Genomic DNA, 17962 nt, shown 5'->3' with positions numbered 1-17962 from the left:
CAGCAGGATATTTATAAACCACTTCAGTACGAATTTTAGTTGGAAAGCCAGAATCACAAAAATACGAGGATAGGAGAAAACCAGAGACCTACTGCATTTTGTGATGCAGTTAGTCACATATGAAGCCATCTTGACAACACTCACACTGATTCTATTGAAATATTTAAGTAACTTACCGAGTGCAGATAAGCATGGTACTCTTAAAAGGTCTGTGTGTGCATGATAACACATTTAGAAAGAAAGAGGAAAAGCAAGCATAAATGAACAGGAGGAGAATGAGGTCACACGTACCATACTCCAGCTGTAGCCTCCCACAAGGTAAATGCTGTCATCTAGCACTGCACAGCCAGGGCCACTTCGTCCCTCCAAAATAGGAGTTTGGAGAATATTCCACTGGTCACCTTTTGGGTCATAGCATTCCACAAGCATTACATCAAGGTGGGAAAAACCTAAAGGACGTAGCAAAATGAAATCACAGGTGAGTAAACTCTCAAGGTCCGAATGTAAGGCTAGGGCTCTTATTTTCACACAAAACAAAATAAAACAAAAAACAGTTGCAAGCCAAAAAGTAGATAATTATGTCTTTGAAAGCACAAATACATAAAGTCACTGGTGAAATTGGGCTACTAGTTAGAATCACCAAAACAACAACAAAAACTAGAGGTTTTGGATTAATTCAAAGCACGAGTGCCTGACCAGATGTCATCAATAATGGTGATTACATGGGGAGATCTTATTAAGAATGGTCTATTAAAACCTTATTTTTAGACTGAAAATAATAATAGTTAAAGCAAGCCTTATACAGACTGCTTACATTGTGCTAGTTTCTGCATGCTTTATTTAAATGAACTCAATAAAGTCCTCCATAACTCTATGGGACAGCTACCATCATCATTTGCATTTTATAAATAAGAGAGCTCATGGACTGGAGTCACCAGCCAGTAGGTATAAAGGCAGAGATTTGAACCCAGAAAAAAAGGCTTTCAAATTCAGACTCTTGTAGACAAAACTTCATATATTTCTTTCTATAAATAAATATTTACTTTCTCAACATGTTTTAATGAATTAAAAATGTGTTGCTCAGCATCTTTTAACTTTTTTACAGTCTATGTTTATAAATAGCTTTGATAATGTGAGTAGTTTCCAATAATAACTGAGGATCAAGGTTTTGAATAGGGGACTGAGTTCCTTCCAGTGAAGAGCTTCCCTTTTACTTCTCAAGGCTTCATGGAGGTTGGAGCAGTAACTGGATCTAGCCAAAAACAACTCAGTTTTTTGGACTCAACTGAAGTCTTGCCTTTAATTTAGGAGGTTAAAAAAACAAACAAACAAACAAAAACTCCTAGTGTGAGCTTCATGGTCACTGAGCAGACCAAATGATCTCCTTCTTTAGTTAAATGCATGCTCTGGATATTTGCTAGCTGATAATTATAGTGCATATAATTAACCAACATACTAGACTCTTCAAAATAATTGAGAAGACAAGTAGAAGAGTAGTGCAATTTTCGGGAAGGGGTAGATGGGTTATTTCAGGCCACTAACTTCTTATGTAAGATAAATCACATAGATGTGGTTTCAAAAGAGCAATGACAACAAAAGAGCTCCTGGCAACTCTGTTGTATGTTCTTTTGCTCTAGCACTAAGATTATTGATGATAATTTTTTAATCATACACACTTAGAATGGGAGCTTGGGAAAGTTCCAGGTGCTGAAGTTCCATGGGCTTCAGTTGAGGCTATGCATGCCTTCTCTGTGCCAAGTGTATATATTATAGATGTTGACTATAATCTCCATGAACACCATCAAGGAATTCGCTCTATCACAGATGTGAGGTTGAGTGTCCTGAGTAAGACCACGTGAGTAGCAAGTGCATCAATAGGATCTGAACCTAGGCTTCGATGTACAGTTCAGACCTTTGCTTCACGAGATACCTTCCTGGCTAACCTAATGTCCATATGTGTGTGCTATTTCTCATTACGTTGTTGAGCCTTTCTGTCCAAGTATGACTTTAAATATCCCTAAAACATATAGGCAGTATTTTTGTGCAAAAGAAAGGAGAAGTCAGATTTTAATGTAGAAAGCTATAAAGTTAATATGAAGGGGTCTTTGAAGACATATTAACTTTTCCTCATGGAAAATGCATATTATGAAAAAACTATGCATAGATTTCCAATTTTTTTTGCACCAAAGAACCCTTAATTTCACTTTTCCACAAACATTTTGAAGTTCCCTCATACAAAACAGGCTGAGGGAAAGGAATGGTATATGCATTAAAATGAAGGAGCACCAGTGAAAGAGAGGAAGAATAAAAAGGGACATAGAAGTACTCTTTTCTATTTGAGAGAGCACTAAGATAAGGCCAGACATATGCCAGGATATTAGCATTTCTGACTGAACATGAACTTGGAACTACCTACATGAGAATTACACTGTGATGTCTCTGTTTCATTTAGGGATAAAGTCATATGTGATAGAGAAAATAGAAAACATTTTCTATGTTTAGCCCATTTTTACAGATGTATATAATATTGTGAAATAAACATATTTTGGGGCTTTATCTTTTTTTTGGGGGGGGAGAGTTTTTTTTTTTTTTTTTTGCTATAGGGCGCATGCATTTGCCAGAAAAACAGAGAGAGACAGAGAGACAGGAAGTGAGAAATCACCCCCCAGGGAAGATGGCCACACCACAATCCCTTCTGCTCCATTCTCCTCTCCGGATCTTGGGCATACACCCACACACGCCTGGCATTAGTTTAAGCCACTGGGTCTGGGGCTTGAACTGCGGTCGACTACATGGGAGTTCAGTGACATAGCCATTATGCTAACTGCTAGTCCCAGGGCTTTATCAATGATATGCAGATGACCCATTTCCTATTGAGTTCTTCCAAGGATCATGGAATGTCAGAACTCAACTAGATCATATCAGAGGTCAACTAGGTCAGTTTCTTCATTTTCAGATGAGGAAACTGAAGCCCAGAGCATTCAATGATGCTTTTCAACAACAGGTCTCTCTGCTTTTCTGTCAATTTCAGTGTTTTACACATGCACATGTAGCACACATATATGGACATTAGGTTAGCCAGGAAGGTATCTAACTACACATGCACATATACACATCTGGGGAATTAAAAAGCCAAAACAGGGACCAGCAGTTGGCGTAATGGCTATGTTGCTGGACTCCCATGTAGACCACTGCAGTTCACATCCCAGACCTGGTGGCTTAAAACTCACGATGGACGCATGTGCGTGCATGCCCAAGATCCTGAGAGGAGAATGGAGGAGAAGGGATTGCCGCATGGCTATCCCCCATGGGGGGGTGGTTTCTTGCTTTCTGTCTCTCTCTCTCTCTCTCTTTCTGTCTGTCTGTCTGGCGAGCACATGCATCCTATAGCAAAAACCTCTCCCCCCCCAAAAAAAAGCCAAAACATAGCTCTGAACATGTTATGCTTCAACATGTTTTATTATTATTATTAAAGAAAGCAATAGAATTTGAGAATCATAAATAATTTGATATTCAATTCTTAAGTTTAAATTTAGACATAAAAATTTACTATTTTTTTAAGAAAAATCACATATTAGCTTTGTGTGGCTCCGACTAAAGATTTTTATGATTATAGCCAAAAACAATTTTTCTGGGAAAAAAATGTTCATTACTACGACTTTGATGATAAGCAATCATTTATTTCACTGAATTCACTGATAAGACAAATTGTGCTTTTCAGTTACTAATGCTTTTTTTTTTTATTTTCCGTAGACATTACTCATGTCTTTAATGTGTATTGTAACTTAAAAAAATAATCCGATCTGCAGAAAAGCCAAAATAAATGCTTGCTCAAGGACACTGCTAATTTACACAGGGAAGATTTTATTTGGTCAACATGTTTTTTACTTGGTTAACTATGATTATCTAACGAGAAACCCCCATAGCAAGAAACATGAGATGCTAATGTTATTGTGATTAAAAAAAGAAGACCTTTTAAGTGATTTCCTCCAATTGCATACAAGCGATCATTCATCACAGCCAATGTGTGGATTGCACGTTTTGTGTTCATATCTTGTTTTCGAGCCCAGACATCCATCACAGGGTCATAGCAATATAGCCATGGGACATATTCTCCATTGTGTACCCCTCCTGTGATTTAAACATATACATACAAGTCAAGAAAGTGCCTTGGAATGGAACTTTGGAGCAGAAAGTGGAGGAGTGACTTGCCTGAAATGTATATTTTCCCATTGTGCACTGCTCCTGCGTGAGCGGCCAGAGGCTGTGGCAAAGAAGACACGTAGCGCCATTCGTTTGTTTCAAGGTTATAGCATTCCACGCTGGACAAGTAGCCGGTTTCGTTCCTCCCACCAATAACGTATAAATGTTTGTCCAACCGACATGCGTAGAAACTGGCTCTTCTACAGTAAAAACAACCACCACAGTAAGTCACAAAAGGAGCTGTGAAATATTACCTTTAGAAATAAGGTAAGGACCACGTCATTAGCCAGGGAAAGGGGGTACATCCTGATTCACAAAGGGCAGCAAACCTTTAAAAGTTGCACATATGCTTTCTACAGTCAAGATTTTACACAGTAATAAACAATGCCTTACTTTTGATGTTAAAGTAACAGTAGAGGATAAATTCACCAACTCTTTGTTTCAGCTCTTATTATCTTCCGTTTTATACACCGTTAAGAGTGTTCATTAATGTTTGGGATATTTGGTACCTTGTAAGGATATCATAGCTCAGTAAGACAAAGTGAAAAATGAGGTAGATAATGTAACAATAATAAATTATCTTGACATTCACTTTCTTTATGGTCCTTCAAGGGTCATTGTTCCCAATTTATAAGAGAACTACATCATCAAAATTTTTCTTCAATTATCATTTTTTCTTTTTGCCTCCTAGTACTACTGCAAATAGAATAACTTTTGTGAACTTCATATAAGGTTCAAGTTTTGCTTTTACATATAACCAATTAAAGGTGGTTTCTCTGAGTAGCTTTAGGTGTTTATTCTTACAAGGGTTTAGGGTATTTTTAGTCCCTTTTCAAGAAAGTCTACTGATTTATATTATCCTCCTATACTATCAACACAAGCTGTGTTAAAAGAACTGGAGAGAGGGAGACAAACTCTAAGGTAAACCATAATTTAGGAATGAGATATTGAGACCCGAATTTGTGTTTTCGTAGAAGAAATGGAAAAGCATGATGATGCAAAAGATATTTTCAAGGAAGAAGAAGTAAGACTTGGTAACTAATAAAAAGTGGGAGCTGAGGGCAAATAGAGCTTCCAAGAGGACTCGGAAATTGGGAGTTAGGATGAGTAGGTTGACCTTAAGCACGTCCTTGATCCTTTGCTTCTTTGTCAATGACGCTACTGGAATAACATATATCACAAGGATAATACGTAAATGTAATTGTTAATTGCCGTGCTCCTCAGAGAACATGATTTATATTTGATAAATTAATGATTTAAATGGCATAAAAATTGATGTCAAGGCCCAGTTACAGTGGTGCAGTGGTAATGCAAGTGGCCTGTAAGGCTTGAAGCCATATGCATTCAGATCCCCAGGTTGGCCTGAAAAGATGCCAAGGGTGCACTTGGGCACCTGAGATCCTGAGGACCTGGAGGGCTGGAGAAAAGGGATCATGGCATGACGAATACCTGTTGAGGGGACTCTTCTTTCTTTCCCTTGTGTGCACGCATGTGTACTCTCTAGCATAAAAAAAAAAAAAAAGATTGATGCCAGATTCTTGTGAAATATGGATTTCAAGATGAGGAGTGCTGGATGTATTTATCTGGTAAACCTATGTTGTTGGGGGACTTTCCAGGCTGTGTTTATGTAGTGTCTACTTATCTGGGAGTCAGTCTCCTGGTTAACAGCTTCGTTTCTAGAATCAGACTGTCTATATATGTGATTTACCAGGAGTGAGACCTTCAACATGCTACTTAATCCTTCTTAGCCTCACTCATCTGTGTTTTGGGGATGATAATGGTACCTCACTCACAAGGTTATTCTCAAATATGGGAAACGGTGCTAATAGTACTGGTAGAAGCTACTAGTAGTACTGCTAATAGTAATAATAAAAATAAGTGACTGTGTCCAACATTTTAGTCATGTTCAGGAAGTGTCAATTAATATTACCTGGATAAAAAGCTTAAAAAATTGGCCATTAAGATGTTTGCATGTGAACTTTTCCTAATAATATTTTAGTGATAACTAAATTCTTTAATGTTTCTTTAGATGACTTATTACCAGATAAATACAGTGTTTGCTATAGATGGTGATTTTTTATTATAGTATTGAAATTATCCTGATAGTGATCACTGATATTTTGAGAGTAATATTTTTGACAATGTCTTTTTCCCCCTAGATTTCCTTGATTTTTTTGAATGAAATAGATGCTATGGAAATATCAGAAGGATGAAGAAGAGCAATAATAATACTAATAAAAAAAATGGAGGTATAAAAGTAGAAAGTAAAATAAACAGAAGGTAATTCCAATTTTATAAAGAGTATTAAAGTGAGTCGGTGTCTTTGGAGGGGCCCATGAATTGCTGAAATTATAATAAAATGTTTGTGTATATACACATATGTATACATACATATATAATCTTTGCACATGTTTATTTTCTGAAGAAGATGTTTCACAACTTTTAATTGGATCATCAAAGGAATCTCTGATTTGAAATAAAAAATTGAAATTTCTTAGTATGGGGAGGGAAAAAACTCATTGGATACGAAACTAGGCTTAAAAATGGTTACAAAATTAAGTGTGCACAGGTAAACCATTGGTTCTTTTTATTTCCCTAACCAGATTTTAATTACTCTTTCATTGACTACTATGGGTCAAAGTTATTTATTAGTGATTTTTATCTTTTCAAGTTAAAATAGTTCATTGAAAAGATTTACACATCTTTAAAAAAGTCCTAAAATAACACACATATTTTTTGTGTCATTGATTCTATAATAGCTTTTAAGACATCTGATATGATACATTTATTTATTATAGTAATGGGCCATCTTTAAATAATCTGAAGAGGTAATTTGTAAGGAGGTACTGGTACCAGCGAGTTCTATGCCATGTTAGCCTAAAAAAGAAAACGTCAATCAGTCATGGCACTATGAAAAACCCCTATTTAATTGAGTTTAGACTGTGAGGAATAAGAGAAAGATCTTCCATAGTGCGAATTCCCTTGATCTCTAAATTTCAATTTCCTCGCTCTTTCTGGTCTGGTTCCTGCCTTCCTGACACACTGAGGCAGCCCGTTAGAGCTTGCTCTCTCTTTCAGCCAAGGCATTCTTCTTCATGCGATGCTCACTGTGTACTCCTGGCTTTATCCACACAGTGTCACTGTTAGGATCTAAATGGGGAGAAATCAGTAGATTTCAATTTCTGACTCAATGTGTATTTTCATGTAAAAATTCCAATAGTGAAGATTCGGAGACTTTGACTCATTCCCACGTATGTTCAAAGTGAGAGTTCCTGAAATGAGTGATAGTCACAGGATTGTTGAGGGTGTGTCAGCAGCTGCTGACACGTGCTCGAGGCTAATATCTTACCAGATGAGGTCTCTCTCGGGAATGCTCCCTGCTCCTCCTTTCCATGTAAAGAGCATACCTGATTTAGGCTATTTTATTATTATTTTTTTTTAGAAAAGTAAATTCAAAATTATTAAAGATTCCTTAATAGTATTAGATTGTTTGTATTTCAAATTGTTTCTCTCTCTCTCCAACTCCCCTTCCACCACCATCAGAGACAATGCTCAACATTTCAGCCTAAATCTAAAAAAGATTGATATTAACTTCTATAAATATGCTTTGAACCTTGCTTATTTGCACATCTTTACAAGTCCTTTCTGACTTTCATGGTGGTAAGTTTATGTCCTAACTCACAAGACTGAATTATTATACCCTATCCCATCTTGATTTTTAAATTTTTTTTTTGAATTCTTTTATGAATGAGAGACAGAGAGTGACAAAAAATGTGAGACAGCATCCTCAACAGGTCCTAACTCCACACTCAACTCTCCACCATCAGCCAGCCTTGGATCATGGGCATGCATGTACTTAGCATATTCAGGAAGGTCTCTGGATGTGAACCTAGAACCTTCCCATATGGGTCAGCCTTACTGAGTGCCATTATTTCACTGCTTAGCCACTATGCAGCTCCCCCCCAACAACTACCTTGATTTCTTTTTCTTTCTTTTTTCTTTTTTTTTTTTTTAACCTTTCACATTGGGTTAAAAACAACAGATTTTTCAAAAGAATGTTGCCTCTCATTTATTTTTTGTAATACTGCTTGAAACCAAATATTTAAATTTGGAAACACTTTAGATGAATTAATTTTTAGCCTTTTATTTACGCTGTGAAACCAAGGCCTTGTTATTGTTATTCTCTAGACTGCATTTTCCTTTTATATAATGTTTTTTAGACTAGCAAGGGGGGGGTAAATGCTCCATAAAAATAATACTTAAAATATCTAGTTATTGAAAAAAACGCCAAGTTATCAAAGCATTTTTATTGATCCAAGTATCCAGTTTTGTATTCTATTCATTGAAGAATCAAAACCTAAATCTGAGACCCAAACAGTTCACCAACACTGCATTAAATTTATATTTTTGCCTAACCATTTCTGTCAGGAAATTAATAGCTGAAAGACATGGAATTGATGAGCTGGCCCATGGAAGCCTGGAGGCTACATGCCCATTTCACTCTAACCTGGGGCGTCTTCTGCACTTTTCTTATCCTTTGGAAGCTGTGACTAAGTGAGGTAACTGAAGATTCTGTCCAGCAGACTCTGTAAGAGTGAGCTACTGAGAGAGGACTTTACATGTTATTATTCTCTGTCGTTTTGGTGATTTTCTGCCTAATCATTACTCAGCAGTTGGGTAGCAACATATTGTAAAGGGATAGGTGAGAAACTTCTAGTTTGATTCATGATCTATACAATGTGATATTAACTCCATTAAATGTTTCAAGAAACTTCTGAAGAGTGTCTCATGAATTTCTTCTTCTTTTAATAACCAGTTAATCCACACTGTAACTGACAGGACTTCCTATTTTGAATGGAAGTCTGGCAATGCAGAACAATTTCAATTTTAAGTTCTGGATTGCTGTCTGAGTCACCCAAGCCCTAGGAGAGATGAGATAGAAGATTGACTAGGCATTTGTGAGATCTGCCTTTTCTCACTCAGCTCTGTAAGGAGCTCTTTATTTGGTCTATCGAGTTGATTGCTCGAAATCTAAAAAAAAAAAAAAAAAACAAAACCAAAAAACAAAACAAAAAAAACCCCACTTCTTTTACTAGGGACTTGACATGATATACCATAATGACTTAGAAAGAAACGTTAAACAGTCCATCCTGTCAACGGTGGCTGCCGGGCGCCGACAGACCATGGCAGGTCTTTCTATCAGGTCAATGAGCTGCTAAAAATTGTCTAAGTAGGACCCTGCCATGATAGGCCATCGTGCCTCAGAGGAAGTCATTATAGACTATCAAGTAAACAATACACATTTTAAAAAAAATTACTAATTAGGTTTTGCAGCAATACTTTCCATCCTTAGGGGCTCTACAGTGAGATAATTGACCGCGACGTGAGTTATGCCTCCCAAGCTGTAGGCGTGAAGGTTAATTATCATGGTGTACAGCCCCCAGCAAAGGGGACTGTGGTGATGAGATGATGACATTTCAAACATGTATTGATATATTTTTAAAATAAAACATTTTTGAATGGTTTTGATTAAAGAGCAAAGTGATACAGCTACAAGAACAACCACCAGAAGACAACCCCCAAAACAGAGAAAGAGGGTAGACTGGAACAAGATATCAGGAAGCTTGAAATTCATTGAGAAGTCTGTTAAGATATTCTGACATAGAATTATTTCTTGAGGTATCTTTGATCTAGACATTTCTAAATGTGTCTATGGTTCTTAAACTATATCTTGCCTCAACATTTTTAATGTATAGCTTTTAGCTTCCTGAAAGAGAATTTAATATATTTTTATGGAATAGAAGAGAAAGTTAGATGTTAAGTTTCTTTAGAGCATAGATCTATACTGTTTTGCTGCAGGAACATACATTGAGTAAATGATATTGTCAAAAAATTTCCTTTTTGCTTGGAATTTATAATTAAGGTCCTATTGGATTGCCAGAAAAGTCATGACACTTTTTTTCTATGCAATAATGCATTATGACTTTTCTGATAACCCAATAATTTAGTATCAATGTATTCTACTTAAATGTTTAATAAAAAAGGCTGTTAAGGTGAGGAGACATGTAGGAAATAAAAAAGGGAGAGAATGTTACCAATTTTTTTTCAAATAACTCAATGGAACAGGAAATAAGTCACAGATTTTTTTGTCATTATTATATTGGAGAATTTGCTCAAGAAAATGTCCATATATTTAAAAGAGCCAAGTGTTCAAAATCTAGCATGGAGATTTGCATCTATATATAAAGATATGGAGTCATGCCTCATAATAGCCAAGAGAGAGAAAATTTGTATAAATATTGCAGCCATCTTTTCCTTGGGCAGATAGGACACACCTGAATGATACAACTCTGCATGCAAAGAAATTTGACGACACTTTGTAAGACTTTTTAAAAAGAAAACTAACAACCAATTTGTCCTTGAATGAATGAAGGAAAGACATTTGGAAAGGCAAATATAAACAACTTGAATTAGTGAGACTTGAAATTTACTATTGAGATATTAAACTGAACTAAGTATTTAAATACAAGATATTTAAATATTGAAACTTAGTATTCCATAATGAATCATTAAATATCTGTTATTAAAATACCTGTAACAAAATACATGCTATTGTAAGAATGGTGTTTTATATTTCAATGTTAGAACTTAAATATATTGGCTTGTTAGAAAAGTCATGACACATTTTTGTATAGAAAAACATAGAGGGACCAGCAGATGGTTTAATGGCTATGTTACTGGACTCCCGCATGGCTGACTGCAGTTCGAGTCCTGGACTCAGTGGTTTGAAACTCACACCGGGCGTGTGTGCATGTGTGCCCAAAATCCTGAGAGGAAAATGGAGGAGAAGGGATTGTGGTGTGGCTATCCCCCCAGGGGTTGATTTCTCACTTTCTGTATCTCTGTCTCTCCAGTGAGTGCACAGTCTTATAGCAAAAATAGCTAAAAGAAAAAAGAAAACCATACAAAAAATATGACTTTTCTGACAACCCAATATTATCACTGAAAATATTGTAGTCAGTAAAATTTTAGCTGTTTAAAAACATCAATCAATGTAGTAAGGAAAATCAAGTCACACAGCCTGTTCTTTTTACATTAGGACAATAATTGACAGGTTTGGTTATTTTTCGAGTTAACAAGGCAGGTTATCTACATTGGGCAGGTCAGGTTTTGTATTTTTCATTATATGTCTTCAGGTGGCTTGTTTAGCATCTCATAACATAACAAGCACCTAGAACCCATCTTCCTGTAAAGCAGTCACAAATGTTTCAGACACAAGCAATAAATACTTACCTTTCCTGCATGGGTGGAAGTTGAATCCAGCTGTTGAACCGGGGATCGTATCGGCTGACAAAATTTGTACTATGTTTTCCTGTAATGATACATTGGAGAGCTTTAAAACATAGACCTCTTAGTAGATTTGCATATGTAGTAGTATCTTATGCTTAGATCTTAGATCTAACGAATAGATGAGTTAGGTAGAGGGCATACCTAACTCAGCCTGAGAAGTGGTGACTCAGTAGAAGAGTTAATGTGTGCTTTGAATGTTTTCTCTTTTTCCTTCTTTTGTTTTTAGAATGAGTTGGGATAAAACTAAATAAACCACAGTAATAAAAGGAGTTTATTATTGTGTTTACCAAACTGGTTTTTATTATAGTGTTATGGTAAAAAGTGTTCTGGGTTTTGGCATTTTTATGTATGAGAAACAAGAAGTTATTGTCTGTCAATGATCAGTTCCAGAGACATCCTTGTTTGGTATTTCTAGTTAGAGCAATTTTCCCCTTACATTTTATTATTCTTTTCTTGGGGGGGGGCAAATTTAATACTTAATTTTAAAATAAACAGTTTTGCTATGTGTTCATGGAAAAATTAAGAGGAAGATACAGAGTTCCATACACTCCTTCTCCCCACATGTGCACAGTATTCTCATTATTATAACCATTTTTAAAATGAGAGGCAGTGCAGGAGAGAGAGAGAGAGAGAGAGAAAGAGAGAGAGAGGTGTTTTTGAAAGGGTATCCTGATGTTGCAATCTCCCCACCCCAGCTCCCAATTATCTAGGACACAGACATTTGCAACTGTGCCCAGCATGTTTAGGATGGGCTGGGAACTAATCATGGGCCTCCCATGTGGCCTCAGCTACTATGCAGCAGTGCCCTCCTCCTTTGGTACCAAAGATAGGCTTTAGAGCCTTTAAAAAAATGACCCAAGAATTCTGGCAGTGGTATAGTCTCCTCTTACCTCATACAAATAATAGCAATCACTACAATAAATATCTGAGTTGAGGAATTGATTTTGTCTCATGCATGTCATGAAAGTTCTGCATAGTTGCTATGATGTACACATAAGTACATTTGCTCGAATGGGAAGCATGAGTCCTCTGAACTGCATAGTGAGCATATCCCCTCTTCTTTTTTTGGAGAGGTTTTTGTTATACTGTGTGTGTGTGCTCGCCAGAAAGACAGAGAGAGACAGAAAGTGAGAAATCATCCCCCCACCCCAGGGGGATGGCCACATAGCAATCCCTTCTTCATTCTCCTCTCAGGATCTTGGGTACAATGCAGACGTGCCCGGCATGAGTTTAAGCCGCTGGGTCCAGGATTCGAACTGTGGTTGACTACATGAGAGTCCAGCGACATAACCATTACGCTAACTGCTGCTCCCAGTTAATCTCCTCTTTTGATCCTAAGAAGCACGTTGATACCTCTAGGGGATTAAAGGGAATCTTATATATACATATTGACATGAACAAGCATTGGAAGCAAGAGTATTATATGTTTGTGTAGCACTTGAGATAGCAATCATCGTAAGTACCTGAGGTCTTAACTCTGAAAAGGTGCTTTTGTTCATACATGTGCAACTAAAGGCTGAGATGTGGGTATAGGACTCCACCATGGGAGTAAACAGATAGGAGTGTGTGTGTGTGGGTGTGTGTGTGTACATCATGTGTGCTCACACAGGCATATACACAACCTAAGACTATTATTTGTACAAACATATATGAATATTGAGCATCTACCATGAGTCTAGTGTATTCTAGGCTCTGGGATTATATTGGTATACAAGAAAGACAAGGTCCCTGTTTTGAGTATGAATAAACAGATAATGTAATATAAGGTAGAAGAGAATGTTATGAAGCAAAATAAAGTTTCAGGTGATAGAGGGGAGGGCAACTGAAGTGGAATAGTCACTTGTTCACAGCTATTTTCTGCAAACCATGTAGTATCTGCAGAATGAGCCTCTCAAGTGGTGAAGCAAGCCAGTATAAAGTCCTGTGCTGGTGATAAGTTAAAAAACAGTAAGAATGCTGGAGTGAAGGGGTGAATGTGAAAGAGATAGTAAGGTCTAGAACACAGTGTATCTTGTGGAACTACATAGGATTTTGCATTTTGTTCTAAGAACAATAGAAATTCACTGGAGAGTTTTCAGCAAATAAAGATCATGGTCTACTTTATCACTCTGGCTGTTGTGTGAAGAGTGGACCATAGAGGAGCCACTGTGGAAGCAGAGGAACTGTAAGCAGCCCATTGCAATAGTCAGGGCAAGAAACTGATGATGGCTTGAATGAAGGTAGAGGTAGTGAGATACGATCAGGTTGTACGGCACACGTAGAATATCCTGTACCACATAAACAGACTATTGTTATACTATTAGTTGAGTAATTAAAGATGACTGAAGTGTTTTCAGCCTGAGCTGATGGATGGAAGGTCATAAAATTTGCTGAGGTGGGAAAGACCAGGAATGGGAGTTGGGGAGAGAAGTTATGAGCTCTGATTAGGATTTAACCTTGAGAGACCTATAGGATCTCAAACAAGATGTTTCTGGTAGGTCACTAACTAAATGAGGTTACATGCACAAATATTTGGGTCATTAGTTCAGAGTTACTATTTAAAAGCATAAGACTGAATGAAATAGGAGGCCAGTAGATGGCATAGCAGTTACGTCACTGGACTCCCACATGGTTGACCACAGTTTGAGTCCCAGACCCGGTGGCTTGAGACTCATGCTGGGTGTATGTGTGTGCATGCCCAAGGAGAATGGAGGAGAGGGACTGCAGCATGGTCATCCCCCTCAGGGGAAGATTTCTCACTTTCCCTCTGACTGTCTCAGTCTCTCTAGCTCTCTCTCCAGGGAAAAGGAGGTATGCAATTGAAACATAATGCATCCTGAGAATGAACCCTAGGATAAAAGAAGAAACATAAGCATAGGAAAAAAAAAAAACTGTCAGAAAGAAGAGAATAAACATGGTATTTTGAAAGCCAAGCCAAATATTGTTTTGAAAGAAGGGAGTGAGCAATTGATTTGGCAACGCAGAGGTTGTCGATGGTCTTGACAAGTATTGCTTCAATAAACCAGTGGGAACGAAAGTCTAAGTGGGGACTATTCAGGAGAGACTGAAATGTAAGAAAGGTAAAGGAAGAAAGGATTGGCAGTGCTTCTAAGAACTTTAGAAGTAAGAGATTAGAGCTGAAAGCTATAGCAGGTTTATTTGGTTATTCAGTTAGTTTTTAAGTTCAGAAAGACTTTGAGCAAGCAAGGAAGAATGACTTTAGATTGTAGCAAAAACAAGAACAGAAAAAAAAAGACAGAATGCTTAGGTAGCAATGGAAGTAAGTTGATGAATTTGGCAGTGGTAAAATAAAGATCTACTTTCTGATCATTTGTATTTTCATTGAACTCAGAAACAAAGCGATTGGCTGAGAATGAGGTTGGGTTTTTGGAGAGGAGGGCATTTGAAGAGAGAGAGAAGGTGTGAAATAGTTATTTTGGAGGGTAAGAGAGTGCACTGGACACAGACATTCTTGAAATCATTTCCCTGTAGAAACAACGTCTTTGATGACCAGATTCCAGTGTTAATTCCCAAATATGTCTGAAGAGTAATGATGTTAATAGGAAGGTAGAACCTATCCACCATGTATAAGAATGCTTCTCCATGAAGTAGGTTTTAGAATTTCATTTGGAGTAAGGTATCTTGCTTCTCCTGCTCATAGGGCAGAGTGCCTTCACATGCTGAGCAGTGACAGCAGCAACTAACAAACAGTTCACTTCTGGTTTTAATGATAATACCTTGGCTCAGGGAAAAGCTAAGCAAAAACTGGCATGAGAGGAGGGCAAAGATGGAGGACAGGAAAGACCATGAGGAGGAAGGCCCTTTGGAGGTGGCAAAGGAAGTACAGAGGTACAATGAACATCAGAAGGAGTGAATGTGGTGCAGTGAGGAAGGTGAGAGAGATAAAACAGAGTGATCCCCTTCTTCCTTGTGGCTACTCCGGTACTTTCAGATTACATTCAACTGTTGGTGTTCCTTCTCATCCTTTTCATTTTGATTCTTCATCTACTTCTCTCTCTCTTTTTTATTTTTAAAGTTTTTACTGTAGGGTGCATGCTCTTGCTAGAGACAGAGAAACAGAGAGGGAAAATGAGAAATCACCATCAGGGGGGATGTCCAAGCCTCAATCCTTTCTTCTCCATTCTCCTCCTGGGATTTTGTTCATGCATACATCTGTTTTTTTCATGTGTGTTTTTTTCAGTGTGTTTTTCATGAGGCTGGATCTGAGAGTTGAACTGTACATTTGGCTATGTGAGATCCAGCCACCTTAACCTCCAAGCCACTTGCTGCCTCCCCCTACTGCTCTTTTTGCATTGATGTTCTATCATCAGACACCACATCAGGCACATGGCTGATGTGATAAATGGGATAAGAGATGGCAGCTTCTGGCCAATGTTAATGTGGAGGAAGTGGGAAGAAAAGGAAGCTCCACATGGACAGTTGTTTTGGGAGTTTGATCTATATGTGATAAATGTAAATTGAATCTGTATAAGTTAGGGACACTGACAATATGAACATATATATTAGAACATATATATTAGAATAATGTGTTCCTATCAATAATGACATGAAGAGGACTGATAAGATTTATATTTGAGTAGAAAAGTTTATATATGAACCCTGTTTATATTTCCAGTAACTGATATATTTTCTGACTTCAAATTTTGATTTCATAATCAAGAACATCAATAAATACAATTTTATCTGTGTTCAGTAAGTAAATATTTGTGTTTTATGAGCATGTACTGCAATTTGCAATTTTAAGTTTCATTCAAGGACACACATCTCAGACATTATTTTCGTTAAGAACTGAAGTTTAACTTAGGAAAATTTCGTAACATTTGAATTCATGGATTTAACATTTTTCTCCCTGTCAGCAATGGCATTAAAGCATGTTATCTATCATTATAAGATTTTTTTATAAAATTATTTTTATAAGTGTTGATATTAATTGCATGAGGTATTATCATATGAAAATCCCATATTGTTGAGATGGTTGAATCCCCTTATGTTTTCTAAATGGGGAATGACATATAGTTTTTTGTGGACAAGGGGGAGCTAGTGTCTATTGTGATACAATACTCCATTTCAAATGATCAAGGGAAGGAAAACATGGTTATGGTTGAATATGTAACTACATTCATATGTTTATGTGAAAGGCAATGTAGTATAATGATTAACAACTAAGGTTCTGGAGTCAGAGAGACCTACATTGAAATCAGTTCAGCTTCCTGCAAACTGAGAGTCTTGGCAAGTTATTTCACCTCTCAGGCTTAGTCTCCTCATAGGAAAACTAGAATAATCATGGAAGAGGGTGGTTGTGAGGATTAAGTGAAATGATGCAGGTGAGTGCTTAGCAAAATTTCTGGCAAATAATAAGTACTCAATATATACTACTACTAATACTAAAGAAGTCAACAGTGGTTGACCAAATGGATGGAATGTGCAGCTACATGGAAAACGTTTAAGGGATTGCTGTGGATGCTCTTGGTTCTTAGCCCAGGTCCCTTTACCAGATTGGTGCACCTATTCCCTAGCTTCTGTTAGTGTTGGTCACGTCTCATGGTCATAGCTGCTCATGGGTCATGGATATTCCCACAGTTGAACAGGCTACCTCACTGCCAATCCCCCGTCCCCTCCCGTACCTAAAAGGGGGCTTTAGCCAATGACCGTCTGATTGACATGGCGTACAATAGGCTAGCCTGCTTGCCTCAAGATGTAACCAATTCTTGTTTATTTGGGAGAGCCAAGACAGGGGCTCATCAGACTTCTTTTGGCTCTATGCTAAATGACTTCAATTGCCAAACAAGTCAAGGAAAGAATGACTCAGTCTTCCATGTGGAAGCTTCCAAAATTCTAAAGAGATTGCCTAGAAAGAGAACTGCCAGGCCCATACTGAGACTAAAAGAAAGTTAAAATATAGTACAATTTTACTAAAATTTAATCCTGGGCTTCTCGGTTGCTAAAGCAAAGAGAATAGACACATTAAATGATGTAATTAGCATTAGTAATAATTTTCAAGAGTACACAATGCCTCAGTGCATTGGCCTGACAAGATTTGATCACATAGGTCTTCCATGGAGCACTCTTGAGAGTTAACAGCAAATGACACCCTACAATCAATACAATTCTGTGTTTTCTATAGTCTTAGAGCATAGGGCTGGCGTGTGGCCTCCGGGCCTGCGCCTATGCATGGCTGCCGGGCCAGCGCGTGGCCCCTGGGCCTGCGCCTGTGCGTGGTTGCCAGGCCTGCGCATGGTCACTGGGCTTGAGCGTGACCGCCGGGCCTGTGCGTGGCCCCCGGGGCCTGCTCGTGGCCACTGGGCCTGCTCGTGGCCACTGGGCCTGCGCGTGGCCACCGGGCCTGAGCTTGTGCATGGGTTCCGGGCCTGCGTGTGGCCGCCGGGGCCGGCGGCGGCCCGCCCGCCGG

The 17962-nt window shown here is 37.9% G+C and overlaps 1 protein-coding gene across 1 annotated transcript in view; it reads right to left on the bottom strand.

The window, feature by feature from the left end:
- KLHL14 (kelch like family member 14) overlaps positions 1-17962 on the bottom strand; it is a 114221-nt gene that overhangs the window by 4788 nt on the left and 91471 nt on the right. Inside the window, 4 exon segments of the mRNA XM_027772661.1 lie at positions 292-449; positions 3973-4131; positions 4213-4403; positions 11497-11575. Coding sequence (XP_027628462.1) covers positions 292-449; positions 3973-4131; positions 4213-4403; positions 11497-11575 — 587 coding nt within the window.

The sequence above is a fragment of the Tupaia chinensis genome, unplaced genomic scaffold (genome assembly GCF_000334495.1).
Source record: "Tupaia chinensis unplaced genomic scaffold, TupChi_1.0 Scaffold000290_1, whole genome shotgun sequence".
Taxonomy (NCBI): domain Eukaryota; kingdom Metazoa; phylum Chordata; class Mammalia; order Scandentia; family Tupaiidae; genus Tupaia; species Tupaia belangeri.
The sequence above is the reverse complement of the archived record's forward strand: the minus strand, read 5'-3'. Positions and strand labels throughout refer to the sequence as shown.